General features: G+C 44.7%; 1 protein-coding gene across 1 annotated transcript in view; it reads left to right on the top strand.

Annotated features, from left to right (window-relative positions):
- The window catches only part of SERINC5 (serine incorporator 5), a gene marked incomplete at both ends in the record, with an annotated part of 61,698 nt that extends 47,374 nt beyond the window's left edge, over window positions 1-14,324 (top strand). The window contains 4 exon segments of the mRNA XM_080706078.1: window positions 5,967-6,033; window positions 10,306-10,345; window positions 11,314-11,458; window positions 14,177-14,324. Coding sequence (XP_080562204.1) covers window positions 5,967-6,033; window positions 10,306-10,345; window positions 11,314-11,458; window positions 14,177-14,324 — 400 coding nt within the window.
- Between the last annotated feature and the right edge of the window lie 471 nt (window positions 14,325-14,795).

Raw genomic sequence — 14,795 nt, 5'->3', positions numbered from 1 at the left:
ACAAGATCCTGGAGTCGATCAGGAACAGACACACACACACACACACACACACACACACACACACACACAGAGAGAGAGTTCTGGGCCTACAACTTTTATTTAAGAAGAAAATAAGAGGAGTGGTTTGTGTCTTTATTTTGGGAATCCTGCCACTGCCTAACCTGCCAGCTAGAATTTGTTTTTGTTTATGTTGTACTGTGGATTGAATCCAGGAGTGCTCTATAACTGAGCTATACCCCTGGCTCTTTTTTATTGATTTATTTTAAATTCTGAAAGAGAGTCTTACTAAGTTACTGTGTGCTGGCCTTGAACCTGTGATCATCCTGTCTCAGACTTCCAAGTACTGGGATCACAGGCATGTGTCACTGCACCTGGCTGAACTAGAAATCTTCGTGGCTTTGCTCCAGTGGCACAGGGTAACCTCCCCAGCCCACACAGGACGCTGGTCCCTGTGGGAGCCGTAGATCACCGATTACATGGTACAGTGGGAACCTGAGGGACTTAAAGACACAGAGGCTGGGATGTCAGCCTTTCTCATCACAAAGGCATCAGATGTGTCAGAGGCCTGCCCTGTATGTTTGTCTTAGAGGGCAGGACCTGACTTCCAATAACAAAGTCCAGACATGTTCTTTAGCCACTTCCTATGACGCAGGAGACTCACCCAGCTCCAGAATCAGCTGAAGCAGGTGCTGCGAGGCACCTGCATTGTGCATTGCTCTGCCAGTATGGAAGAGGCTTGGGGGTACTGCAGGGGTTTTGGAGAGAAGGGAAGGAGGGCAATTTTCTTTTTCTTTTTCTCTTTTTGTGGTACTGGGGATTGAACCCAGAAGCATTCTACCTCCAAGCTATACTCCCAGGCCTTTTTATTTTTTTTACTTTGAAACAAGATCTTGCTAGGTTTCTAAAAGTCTCACAACATTGCTGAGGCTGACCTGGAACCTGTGATCCTCCTGTCTCAGCCTCCTAAGTATTGGGATTACAAGTGTACATCAGGACACCCAGCGGGAGGGTAAGATTCTGATGGGTGTCTCAATGCCTGCAGGACACTGCTGGTATTTGAGGTAGGGACGGAGATAACAGACACACACACACACACGCACACGCACACGCTCACGCTGCAGGGCACTAACTGTTCTCTGTATGGTGAAGCATTGCCAGAGGCTGTTAGTCTTCCTCTCCCACCTCAGGAAGTAATGGGTGAAGGCCACTCGTACCCTGGCCCTGGAAGAGAAGACCTTAAGGACCACCAAGAATTGTTCTATGGCTTTTTGTGCTGTGCTGACCAAACAGTGGGCCTCTGTGCACATAGTAAGAATTTCCTAGGCTAAAAGAGCTGCAAAAACAATATTTTCTTGATAATTCCAAGAGGAGTGTTTTTTGGAGAAAGGCTGTGACTGAATAAACAGCTACCTGTAGACATCACATGTCCTTAACGATAAACTGGATATAAATATTTTTAGAAGTAAAACCAAAACCTTTCCTGATTTTGATGCTTTTTGGTGGTGGGCATGAAATGGCAAAGGTGCTAGAATTAAATGTCTTGTCTTTCTGAAACTGTCTCATTCCAAAGAATTTATCAAATGAAATAGTAATTGTAATTTTTTTTCTTTTTTTTTTATTGGTGCACTGTATTCATACATCATAGTGGGATACAAACTTTTGTAGACATACATGCACACATCGCCCAGTCAGCCCCCACCCGATCCCCACCCCATTCTCTCCCCATCCCTCCCTCCCATGCTTGGCTTAGTGGTTGACATCTAGTATTATAGCAATTTATCCAAAATTAAGAATGATAATATCACATAACAGTTTCATTTGTCTGATACCAAGCTTTTGATGACTTAAAGATAACATTTCAATATTTCTTTTTACTTTCTTTCTTACCAGAGAATATTTTTTTTCCATTTTTTTTAGGTGAAACTATCATATATTTATATATTTATTTTTCAGAAAAAACTCTATCCTAATATGGAATATGGACTCTAGATACCCAAAACGATCTTGAAAAAGAACTAAGCTAGAAGATATATATTTTCTGATTTCAAACCATATAAAGCTACAATAATTGAAACAGTGTAGTACTATTCTAAAGGCAGATATATAAACCATTGGAGTTAAATAAAAGCCTAGAGCTAAATTCTTCCCTATATTGTCAAGTTATTTTTGACAAGGTTTCCACGAACATTTGGTGGTAGAAATAATAATCTTTTAACTAAATATTGTTGAAACATAATAATTACATGGAAAAGAATAAAGTTGGACCCTTACCTAATCCCATATACAAATATTAACTCAAAATAGATAAAAGACCTAAATATAAATCTTAAGACTATAAACTTTTAGGAGAAAATCTGGGTCATAAAACCTCACAACACTGAAATTGGCAGTGATTTCTTGGATATGATTTCAATGGCACAGGCAACAGAAGAGTATACAAACTACCTAAAAAATAAAAAAAAATATTGTATATCCAAAGACAATGTAAACAGAGTTAACAGTTACTAATAGAATGGGATAAAATATTTCCAAATGCTATATCTCAAGGTATATTAATATTCCAACTAGAAATTCTAAAAATTAACAACAATAAAGGCAAACAATACCATTTAGAGATAGGTAAAAGACTAACATAAGTAATGAATCTCCACAGATAACCAATCTTAGTTGACTGTTGGATGGAAACTCTTGTTTCTCTGGTTCTGGTGTGTGTTACCTATTTCTTCTTTGTAGTTAATCTCTTTGAGTATTTTCTCTAGTGCTGGATTTGAAGACATAAATTCCTTCAGTTTCTGTTTGTCATGGAAGCTTCTTATTTCTCCATCTAATTTGATAGAAAGTTTTGCTGGGTAGAAAATTTTTGGCTGGAAGTTGTTTTCTTTCAGAGTTTGGAATATGTTCCTCCAAGCCCTTCTGGCTCTCATGACTTGGTTTGGGAAGTCTGGAGTGATTCTAATTGGTTTGCCTCTGAATGTCACTTGGCCCTTTGTTTTTGTTGCCTTTAAGATTCTCTGCTTGGCTTCCACATTGGTCATTTTGACAATTATGTGGCGTGGGGATCCCCTTCTCCGATCCTGTCTAAAGGGAGTTCTATAAGTTTCCTGGACCTGTGTATTAACCTCTTTTTCTATGTTTGGAAAATTTTCTGCTATTACTTCCTTGAAGAGATTGTTGATCCCTTTGGTTTCACTTTCTTTTCCCTCCTCTATTCCAATTATTCTTAGGTTATCTCTCTTAAAATGGGCCCATATTTCTTCAATGTCAGATTCCTGCTGTCGGATATTTTTTTCTAGATTAGAAACTATGCGTTCATTTTTGGAATGATCATCTTCTAAGAGCGAGATTCTGTTCTCCATGTGGTCTAATCGGTTGTTTATGCTTTGAATTGAGGCCTTTACTTCATTAATTGCATCCTTTATCTCTTTTTGGCTCTCTCTGAGTTCTTTTCGAAGCACCTCTATTATTTCTACAGTTATTTTCCTGATTTGATCTTCTAGAAATCTCTGATTTTCAGTTTTATTGGGTTCTGATGTTGTGGGGTTGTGGGCATTCATTGCTCCAGTATTATTCCTCTTTCCCATGATTTAGGAAGTTTGTGCCTTCTCTGGGTTCTTCCCTTGGGTCACTATGACTTCACTTAAGGTGTTCTGGATCTCGAGTCAGTAGTATCTCAGACCCCACTACTCCTTTACTGGGTTGTATCACAGAGTCTCCGACCCAGAGAGTCGATAGAGGCTGCTTTAGACTATGGGGGGTGCCAGGTTGCACGTTCTCCTATGGTGTGATATCTCTGCCACTGCCCCTCCCCCACTGGGTCAAGTCCCAGGGAGTACAGTACTGGGATTTCTCCTCTGTGGCCGGCAATTTGACTCACTGTTCTTGAGTTCGCAGATGTAGCTGTACTGGTCTCGGTGAATTCTCTGCTGCTGCCGTCAGTGGCAATATGGCGCCACTGCCACGCCCTCGGCCATGAGGCTGGCATATTTCTTCTTGGTTTTGATTTCCACTCTGAATCCCTGCGGCGTGTGCTGAGCTCAGCCACTGGGAGCTTTAGATTTTACCTGTGGCGAGAAATCCCGCCTGGCTGTTCCACAGCGGCTCACCTCGGCTTGCTGTAGCCGTCTGGTGTATTTGCCGCTGCCGCCGGCAGTATGGCGCTGCTGCCACGTCCTCGGGCGTGAGGCCGGTTATCTCCTCTGTGGCTCTGAGCTCTGTTCTCAGTCCGCTTTCTCTCTGGAGCCTGGTGATTTTTTTTTGTTTCTCTGGTGATGGTGTTTTCTGGCTATGAAAGGCGTTGATTTTGTGGTAATGGAGATTGGTTGTTAGCGGGGCTCTTAAGCCCCGCTTTTCTCGGTCGCCATCTTCCCGGCAGTAATTGTAATTCTTTGTAGAGTATTCATCATGTCCAGATACTTAGAAAGTTTCAGATATTAATCTTATCCAAAAATGTTACATTTCCTCCATGAAAACTATATATTGTTCTAAAGCACAGTTCATATATATATATATATATATATATATAATATAAGGCACGCTTAAAGAAGTGTAAGAACAGATGTGTGTATTCCCAGGGTGCACAGCCATTGGGAAGTGTTTCCCTCATTCCTGGGACTGGGCTCTCAGTCAGAAAGTGGGAGTGGAATGGGCGTGGACTAGTGTTCATCTCTGGAAAAGCAGAAATCAAAGCAATGCTGTTAGACTTGAGTGGGCTGCAAACACAGCAAAGCTCATGGGCCCCAGAGGGCCTCTTTGTGTGTCTCTGCACTCGTCGGTCTCTTCACTCCTTAGGAAAGAACATGAGACTAAGCAGAGAAGGCCATGCTTTCATGGGTTTATTTGGTTGAGGTATCTCTTAACCAGCTTCTTGAGCAGTGCCACTTGCCACTCACCTCCGGGCCTATGCTCAGGTGAGAGCCTGACACATAACGGCCTTCAGTAAATATTTTCTAAATGAGTCTTTCAAGATGGCTGTAACCTCCAGTGTTATATAGTCCTATTTCCTTGAACTGTCTCCACATTTTTGTCTTCAGGGAAAATAAAATTTGGTTTTATCTTTGCAAACCAAATTTTATAAAATTTTACCTTTGTAGGTATGGGAAAGTTATAGAAGAACTTTTTACTATTCTGACAGCTACTTTGTGTTAAATTTCCAAAGGGACAACTTTGCTCCGCCGTAGGCTGACTCTTATAATAAGTGTCTGTGCCCTGTGGGCTCCTGCTTGTGCTTTCTGTTGCCACCTCTGGGCTCTCATCACTTTTGATTCTAAGTGAGACAAGTCAAAGGGAGAGAAAAATAAAAATGAAATCAGAAAACTATTCTGTCATTCAAGGAAGGAGAGGCAAAACTAATACTGAAAACCAAAACAGAGGACCAAAAGACATCTTATTTATCTACAGACTTCTCTGCATAAAAGGATGCAATCCACACAAAACGACATCAGCTATAGATTTAGCTAGCCAGTTTAGAAATAAAAGTGGGGTCTTAAAATAAACTGCAGTCGTCCCTCAGGCTCTATGGAGAGTAATCCAGGCCCCACTCCCGCCAATATCATTTGCAGATACTCAAGTCTCTTATATAAGAAGGTGTGGTGTCTGCATATAACTTGAGCACATTCTCCCTGTATTTAATATTTCTCTGATATAAATACTCTGATATAAGTAGTTATACTGTATTGTTTCTGACATACTTTGTAAGTAGTTGTTACACAATATTGTTTAAAGAAAAAGAACAAGAGGAAAAATTCCTTCCATGTTTGACACAAACAGACCACCCCTCCCTGATATTTTTGATCCACAGTGGGTCAAGTCTGTGGGTGAGGATGCGGGGGCCATGTACTTTGATTTCAGCCTATAGTGCTGTAGGCTACAGCAAGCCTTCTGTTGGAACACTGGCCAGGCGGCTGTCCCCTTCATTCCAGGTGGCTCACCATGTTCACAGGCACCGCTGACCTTTTATTTTTCCCTAGTTTGACGTCAACAACAAGATCGAGTTCTGATGCTCTGCAGGGGCGATACGCTGCTCCTGAACTGGAAGTAAGTCCCTTTCCTTTTTTTGCCCTGTTTCAGTCAAAATCATTCGCTCCCAGGACCTTTTATGTTGTATCTTTAAGATTCTACATTCTAAGATCATGTTTTTTTTTGCTCAGAAAAGAATATAGTTTTTGGTATCCAAAAAGAAATGTCCTGTTCAGCCGGGTGTGGTGGCGCATGCTTGTAATCCCCGCGCTTGGGAGGCAGAGACAGGAGGATCGCGCAGGTTCGAAGCCAGCCACGCGCGCTGGCTTAGGAGACCCTGTTTCCAAATCTAAAAAATGTAAAAGTAGGTCTGGGAGTGTAGCCCGGAGGTGGAAGGGCTCCCAGGAACCCCAGTACCACCAAAAAAATAAAAAAAAAAAGAAAAGAAAGAAATGTCCTGTTCACTGGGTGCAGTGGCACATGCCTCTAAGCCCAGTCCTTGGGAGGCTGACACAGGAGGATCAGAGTTGAGGCAAGCTCTAGCAGCTTAGACCTGTTTGAGATGCTGTTTGAAGAATAAAAATTAAGTAAATAAAAAGGGGCTGGAGGTACAGAATGCCCCTGGGTTCAGTCCCTAATACCTTGCCTCCCCAAAAGTCATATAAATAGTATGGAATTAAATCAATGAGGTAGGGGTGTAGTTCAGTGATGAAGTGCTTGCCTCACTTAAGTGAAGCCCTGGTTTTGATCCCCAGCACCACAAAAATTAAAAAAGAAAAGAGTCAACTAATTCTTGATTCACCTTCAACATGGCTGGCCTTTTGCATCTCCTCGCCACCCCTACCAGAGTCTTGGGTAACCTTGTCAGGCTACACCTTGCTTTTTTTTTTTTTTTTTTTTTTTTTTCTGGCACCAGGAATTGAACCCAGGGACATTCTATCTCTGAGCTATACCTCTAGCCCTTTTTATTTTATTTCAGATTTTGAAATAGGATCTCACTAAGTTGCTGAGACTGGTCTCAAACTTGGGATCCTCCTGTCTCAGCCTTCCAAATACTGAGATCGCAGGCATGCATCACTATGCCTGGCTTGCTTTTTTTCTTGGTTATAATAGAGTAAGGTTTTTTTTTATTGTTGTTTGTTTTACTTTTTATTTTTTGTGTTACTGGAGATGGAACCTAGGGGTCTTCTACCTCTGGGCTATACCCCCAACCTATTTTATATTTTATTTGGAAACAGAGTCTCACTAAGTTGCTGAGAGCTCTCTAAGTAGCTGAGGCTGGCTTCGAACCTGTGCGATCCTCCTGTCTCAGCCTCCCAAGCGCTGGGATTATAAGTGTGCGCCACCACACCTGGCCTGTAATAGTTATTCTGAAGGAAGAAAAAGACAGGAAAGTGAAGCTATTGCGTGTGCTTGCAGACACAGCACTGAGCATGCTGGATCCATCAACTCACTTAATGGCATCAGCTCCATCAGGTGGCCGTGTCACTGGCTACAGAATTATGAGTAATAAGTGACCTGGTGAGGCCTTCACCTGCATGTTCAAAGAATCAGGGTGGTCAGCAGGTGCCTGTTAGTCATCTGAACATTATTTTCTTACTTGTGCAGAAGTCTTTTTCTGGGGCTTCCAGTATAACATTCACCAAGGTCAGGAAGGTCTAATCAGATGGAGGTGTCCAGGAAAAGACTGCCCTGACCCCAAGAATGGCAAGGATGGGGGCCCCAATGCTGCTAGGATGGGTAGCACTTGCCATGTGCAGGCCTGGCCTAAGGTTTCATGTGTGATTTCATTTAATCCTTGTGAAAATCTCATGAGATGGTAGCTACATCTCCATTTTACAGAGGGGCTAGATGGAAAAGTTAAGTCATTTAAACTTCTGGGGTGTAAAACATGCGCTGTGGCCCCTGTGTCATGTGTGTGTGTGTGTGTGTGTGTGTGTGTGTGTGTGTGTGTGTGTGTGTGACTGACTGAGAATGGAACTCAGGCCTTCTACTTCTGAACTACACCTCAGCCCTGTTTTATTTTTTATTTGGAAACAGGACCTCTCTAAGATCCTGTTTGCTGAGAGCCTCACTAAGTTGCTGAGGCTGACATCAAACCTGCAGTCTTGTCCCAGCCTCCCAAGTACTGTGATTACCCGTGTGTACCACCACACCCAGTTCTGTTTCTGTTTTTGGCTGTGCTGCCATGGGCTCAGCTGCTGTCCCCCTGTCCTTGCTGCTGGCCTTGCCTGGCGTCCGGCCATAGGCTGCCTTCTAATAGCTTTCTCTGAATGCAAGAGCCCTGGGGTCTGTCCAGATATGGGCACTTTACTCTGCAGCTGGGTGTCTCGGGACAGTCTTCCCTGCACCTGACCCTGAGATAGTGGACCATTATGAAGGCTTGTCACTCCGCCAACATCCCTCACCAGCTCTTTCTGTCACTTAAAGGAGAAAACTGTGTCGGGTTTGAATAGGTCGCTGCCTATTACACAGAAGAGAACGGTCTCTAGAAGGCCGGTCTTTGTTCTTACCGCTGACTGGATGGCCACCTGCTGAGGCTGGACGCTTTTGATTTCAATGTCCCTATTGTGTACAGAGTTCAACTCAAAGAACAGCAAGTCTCTAAGTTAGGTTTGAGGATGTTGCTCTTATTCTGAGGGGAAACCTCCCAACATATTTCCTCCTGAGCAAGCCAGTGTGCTCTCCTGCATCACGTTTCATAAGATACCCACTTGAAAGAGAAAACTTCATTTTCTTGTGGTAACTTAAGCTTCAAAGAATAAGGACCTCAGCGTGCCATGTCTTGGTCTCACTGAATGGAGCAGCGAATCAAAGTGTAGAAGAGTTTGCACCATCCAGGGTTCTGTTGAGGCTGATGCCTCTGTTACCTTTTCTTCACTGTGCAGGAGGGAGACAAAGGTGTGGCCTTCAGGTGTTCAAACAGGCCGAAGGCTCAGGCTTCCACATCCTCCAGCATGCCTCTCTGTTTTTGGTCTGTTGTGGGGTTTTTTTTGTTTGTTTTTTTTGTTTTTTTTTTTTTGGTGTGTGGTGTGGTGTGTGTGTGTGTGTGTGTGTGTGTGTGTGTGTGTGTGGTATTAGGGGTGGAATTCAGAGGCTTTCTACCTCTGGGCTACACTCCCAGCCCTATTTTATATTTTATTTGGAAACAGGGTCTCACTAAGTTGCTGAGAGCCTCACTAAGTAGCTGAGTCTGGCTTTAAACCTGTTTGATCTTCCTGTAAGAGCCTCCCAAGCACGGGGGTTACAAGAGTGCGCCACCACGCCCGGCCTGTTATGTTTTGTAAGTAGTTCACATGTCTCCCACCAGCAAGTGGCAAGGGCCTAGCGCTTCCCAAACTGCCTTTCTTGGTACATGTAATGTATTCTGTTTATCAGAGTCCTCCCACAATCATGTAGTAAGTTTTCATAGCTCTATTGAGTAAGTAGAAAATATGAGTAAGAAATAAGGCATGAAATTCAAAAGGTACTAAAGATGCTTCAAAGACAGGCATCCCATTCACCCATGCCCACAGCCAGCTTGGCTGCTCGGTTTTAATAGAACTGTGACTAGGCCTTCAGCTTCACCCCGGCCATCATGTCATGCGTTATGAAGCTTGGACCCTGGGTCTCCATCCTGCCTCATGTCCAGCTCTGTCACTGAGCTAGTTTGGAGACTCCAGGCAAGTTATTTAACCTGCCTGCCCTCACTGCTGCAAACAGGATGCTGAACCAGCCTCAGAGGACCAAGAGGATTTGGTGAGGGATCAGGAGAACAGGACCCTTGCCTCTTTTACTGGGTGTTTCTAGTTGAGTCCTCCAGAAGGGGAAACTGAGGCACTGTGTATCAAGTTTATTAAGTATGGGTGCATGTGGAAAGGAGGAAGAAAGAGTGGGAGTAGAACTGGGCAGAGGGTGAGGTCAGGGGGCAGTGCAGGCTGAACAAGACCTCACTAATCCTGAGAATATATAACCCCCGTAGTTGTTCCCTGGGGGGGGGGGGGCAGTCTCTAGGCCCTCTATATGCCTGTCAGAATCAGCCACTCCAGGGAGAATCCCAGGAAGGGCTCCCTGTATGCCAGCTTGAAGGAGGCCCTGCTCACTCACACCCAGAGGCTGGAGGGAGCGCCGAGCCTCTGAAGGGTGTCCGTGGCATTTCCATGTCCACGGTATTCCTCATCACCAGCACCCGACACATCGAGGAAAGAGCACAACCTCCGTCAAGCCTCTTGAGGGGATACAGTGTGCAGCGTGGGGCCAGGGTGTGCTCCCAGCAGCGGAGGCTTTGGCACATAGGTGGCCCTGGTGCTTTACCTATGGGGAAACAGCAGGCAGAAGTCAGGCATCTGACTCTCACTTTGGCTTCCGCAGGTTGCGCGGTGCTGTTTCTGCTTCGGTTCTGATGGAGAAGGTGAGTGAGGGGTCCCTTCCATGTCAGCGTGGCCCTGCGTGCTCACTGGGAGCTCTCACCGTGACACTGGGATTCAGACACGCTCATCTGATTAGTAAGGGGAACGGTTCTTGTTCCAGAGCTGGTTTACTGTTTATACACTTCCCACATTCTTCCTCCAGGGTAGCTGGGTTTTGTCTGTATTGATATTCTGGCAGGGGAAATTAGTCTGTATTCTGGCTCATACTTAAGTATATTTTTTAAAAGGAATGATTTGTCAGCAAAAACTAGGAGGAAAGGGGCAACAGGAAGAGGTCGAGCTATAGAAAGGGTCCTATAGTGAAGCAACTAAGGTGAGCAATCAGAGGGTATGGAATAGGGGAGGATGGAGCCTCTTTAAAAAGCAGGAGGTACATAAACAAATGTATCAAAGTTAATCACCAAACAAGCATGGGATCCAGGGAGGGGGAGGGAATGGGATGGGGACTGGATGAGGGCTAATTGGATGATGTGTGCTTGTATATCCTCTCAAGTCTTGTATTCCAATGTGATATATGATTACAATGCACCAATAAAAAATAAAAATAAAAACAAATAAAAATAAAAGGAATGATTTGGAGAATACCAAGAAGTCCTCTCCTCGTTTCAAGTTCATTTCTCTCTGCTTACTTTTCCTGGAAGGGACAGTCCAGAGGCTGGAGAACTCTTGGGCTGCTCTCTTTCTCTCTTTCTGCTATGCTTCTCATGTGGGTTATGTCTTTAAAGGCTCTCTTCTGCTCTGCTAACATAAACATGGTGCTTGGTGACTCTGGGTCAGGGGAGTCACTGTGTGGGGCGGTGTTTAGTGCTAAGAGCACAGATGGGGTGGGGGGCCGTTGATATCTTTTGTACTCAGTAGCCTCTGGGGCAGAAGTGGGCGGGTGTGGCACTGCTGAGATCGGAGCGCGCACTCGGCTGCTCATCGCACCCGGCTCCCTTGTGATCCACAGACTCTGAGGAGCCGCAGAATGTGAAGGAGGGCCCGCGGGTCATCTATGACGAGAAGAGAGGCACCGTCTACAGCTATCCCTACTTTCACTTCGTGTTCTCCTTGGCTTCTCTCTACGTGATGATGACCGTGACCAACTGGTTCCAGTAAGTGACCCCCCCTTTTTTTTTTGGTGGTACTGGGGTTCCTGGAAGCCCTTCTACCTCCAGGCTACACTCCCAGACCTATTTTTACATTTTTATTTGGAAACAGGGTCTCCTAAGCCAGTGCACGCAGCTGGCTCCGAACCTGCGCGATCCTCCTATCTCTGCCTCCCAAGCGCGGGGATTACAAGCGTGTGCCACCACGCCCGGCTGACCCCTTTGATTATGTCAAAAAGCCAGGTGAAGTGCTGTTGCTGAAGTGTCCAGATGCTTATCAAATCTTTGGGAGTCACGTGAACCCTTCTCCAGGCCTCTCTGCACTGGGCCACTTATTGCCAGTCAGTGGGCATCCATTGTGTGCTGGGAATTGGTGCTTAGTGCAGTTCTGGGACAGGGAAGGCCGCTGGGGTCTAGCTCAGTGCACAGTATTTGCCTGGCCTAGGAGAGGGCCTGGTTCAACCCTGGCACCCAGAAACGAAACAAACAGAGGAAGATTGTGACCTCTACATGACAGTCTGAAAAATACAGCAATAGTAATGGAGGAAAAATAATATTTTTAAGAAAAAGAAAATATGTTTTTTGTTTTTCTACTTCAATTATTATTTATTTTTATTTTTTATTTTTTGGTGGTCCTGGGGACCGAACAGCCAGGGGCATTTTGCCACTGAGCTAAATCCCCAATCCTTTTTATTTTATATTGAGGCAGAGTCTTGCTAAGTTTCCCAGGCTGGCCTCAAACTGGTATTCCTCCTGCCTCACTAAGCCTCCCAAATTGCTGGGATGGCAGGTGTATACCACCCAAGTCTGCCTTTTTTGTTTTTGTTTTTTTTAACCTTACTAGAGGCTGAACTCAGGGAGCATTTTACCTCACCTACACCTGCAGACTATTTTATTTTTTTTATTTTGAAACAATGTCTTTCTAAGTTGCTGAAGGTCTCACTAAGTTGCTGAGGTTGGCCTTAAACCTGTAATCCTCCTATCTCAGCCTCCCAAGTACTAGGATTACAGGTGTGCACCACTAGGCCCAAATGGCTTCTTCCAGTTTTTAGGTTGGTAGAACATAATAGATTTTTTTTTGTCACTAAGTGGAGATTCATGCTTTTTGTTCTGATCCAATGTTTCATTTGTATCTCAGGTTGTTTGAACTGATGACTTTAAGATAGTCAGGCTCCTGGTGTTCTTTTATTCAGCACCTATTTGAGTGGCTCCCATATGCCACGCCTTGGTAGGTGGCAGAGCCGAGCAGTCTAGCGGGAGAGATCATAATCCAAATCAATAACAGTGTGTCGGAAAGTGGGGAGCAGTGGGAGGGGGTGAGACGAGGCAGGGACACGAGGAATCCGGTGCAGTGGGGATTCCAGGTGCAAAGCCACTGATCGCAAGAGATTTCTTTGGGAGATTGTTGCAGGACGTCTTCCTGAAGGAGGACAGGAGGAAGGAACTCTCAGCGCTTCCTCCTGATGCTTTGAGAATTCCTGGGGAAGTATGATCATAAGGGCAAATAGTAGCAAATGTTGCCAAGAATGTGGAGAAATTGGAGCCCTCTTCATTGCTGGTGGGGATGTAAAGGAGAGCTGCCTTGGAAAACGGTCTGGCAGGTCCTTAAATGGTTAAGCACACACAGTTACGATGCGATCCAGCATTCCACTCTAAAGTATAAAACAGGAGGCAGAATGAAAATATGTCCACACAAAAAATTGTGCACAAATGTTCACGTCACATAAATCATAACAGCTAAAAAGTAGGCAACGCGCCAAATGTCCATCAACTGATAAATGGATAGACAAGATGTGCTGGATTTACTCGTTCAGGAAAACGTGTTTAGGCAAGAAGGACCAGCTGAGCATCCCTAATCCAGAAATCCGAGGTGTCCTGAAATCTGACACGGTAAAAAGTTTCCTATTCCGGAGCATTTGGGATTTTGAACTTGCAGATTAAGAATGTTCAGCTGGTAGCGCCCATGCAAATATTCCAAAATATGAAAAACTCTAAAATCAGAAGCACTTCTGGTCACAAGGCACTTCAGATAAGGGGTTGCTCAGCCTATACTGATACATGCTACAATGTGGAAGAGCCTAGATAACGACATGCTAAGTAAGACAGGGGGAAAAAAAACAGTCACAAGAGGCACCAGAGGCTGTGATTCCTAGGTAGACAAATCCAGACAGACAGAAATGATCTGATTAATGATCACAGGGCGGCGGGGGATGGGAAGGCAGCCGAGAGGTGCAGGAGGTCTGGGGGGATGAGAATGTTCTAAAATTGACTGTAGTCGAGGTTGTACAAATCTACATGCACATTAGAAGCCATGGAATGGACTTTTGTATATTTTAAATGGGCGTGAGAAGCTGGGCGTGGTGGTTCACACCTGTAAACACTGTTCTTGGGAAACCGAGACACAAGGATCACAGGTTCAAAGCCAGCCTTAGCAAATAAGGCCCTCAGCAACTTGCTAGCCCCTGTTTAAAAATAAAAAAATAAAAATGCCTGGGGGTATAGCTTGGATGTAGAATACCCTGGGTTCAATTCCCAGTACCCCTCCCCAAACGAGCATGAGTTATATCTGTTATATTTCCATTGAGTTGTTTTAAAAAACAGGAAAGAAGGAAGGAGAGGCTAGTGAAGAGTGGGTGGGGACAGGAAGCAGGGAGGCAGTAGGTGGCAGAGAAGCCCCCACTCTCTTCCTACTCTGACCTAAGCCGGGTGTCCTGTTTCCACCAGCTACGAGAGTGCCAGCCTTGAGACCTTCTTCAGCGGGAGCTGGTCCATCTTCTGGGTCAAGATGGCCTCCTGCTGGGTGTGCGTGCTGTTGTACCTGTGGACGCTGGTGGCTCCGCTCTGCTGCCCCTCTCGGGAGTTCTCCGTGTGAAGATAGCAGCCGGCCCCTCAGCTTAGCAGGCTACGTGCGAAGAGCCATCCTGTGAACACCAGGAGTATGAGCAGAAACTGGATCCCTGTGAAAAGCTGACCCCCCTGACTGTCTCAGTGAGTCTGAGAACACTTTCAGGGAAAATGCAACCCCTGATTAGCCTTTTAATTTTGGAATTCGAAAAGAAACTATCAGTTTGTCCCAAAGGAATTGAAATTCTCAACCAAACTAATCATGGTGATATATAGATTTTTTTTTTATTTTTATGAAACTGGATAGTATGACTACTATCATACTGTTTTCCTTAGGTGTTATTTTTACCCAAATAGAGTTTGGGGGCACAATATCTTTTCACGGGGATAAAAATCATCTAGTGTGGCCTGTCATTCTCATCCTTGGAATAAAAAATCATGCAAAAGCTTGAGTTACCAGGCCCTGAGAGAATGCAGACCCCGCTCCCTCGCTTCCGCC

This window comes from Muscardinus avellanarius (genome assembly GCF_963383645.1).
Source record: "Muscardinus avellanarius genome assembly, chromosome: 1".
Taxonomy (NCBI): domain Eukaryota; kingdom Metazoa; phylum Chordata; class Mammalia; order Rodentia; family Gliridae; genus Muscardinus; species Muscardinus avellanarius.
The sequence above is the reverse complement of the archived record's forward strand: the minus strand, read 5'-3'. Positions and strand labels throughout refer to the sequence as shown.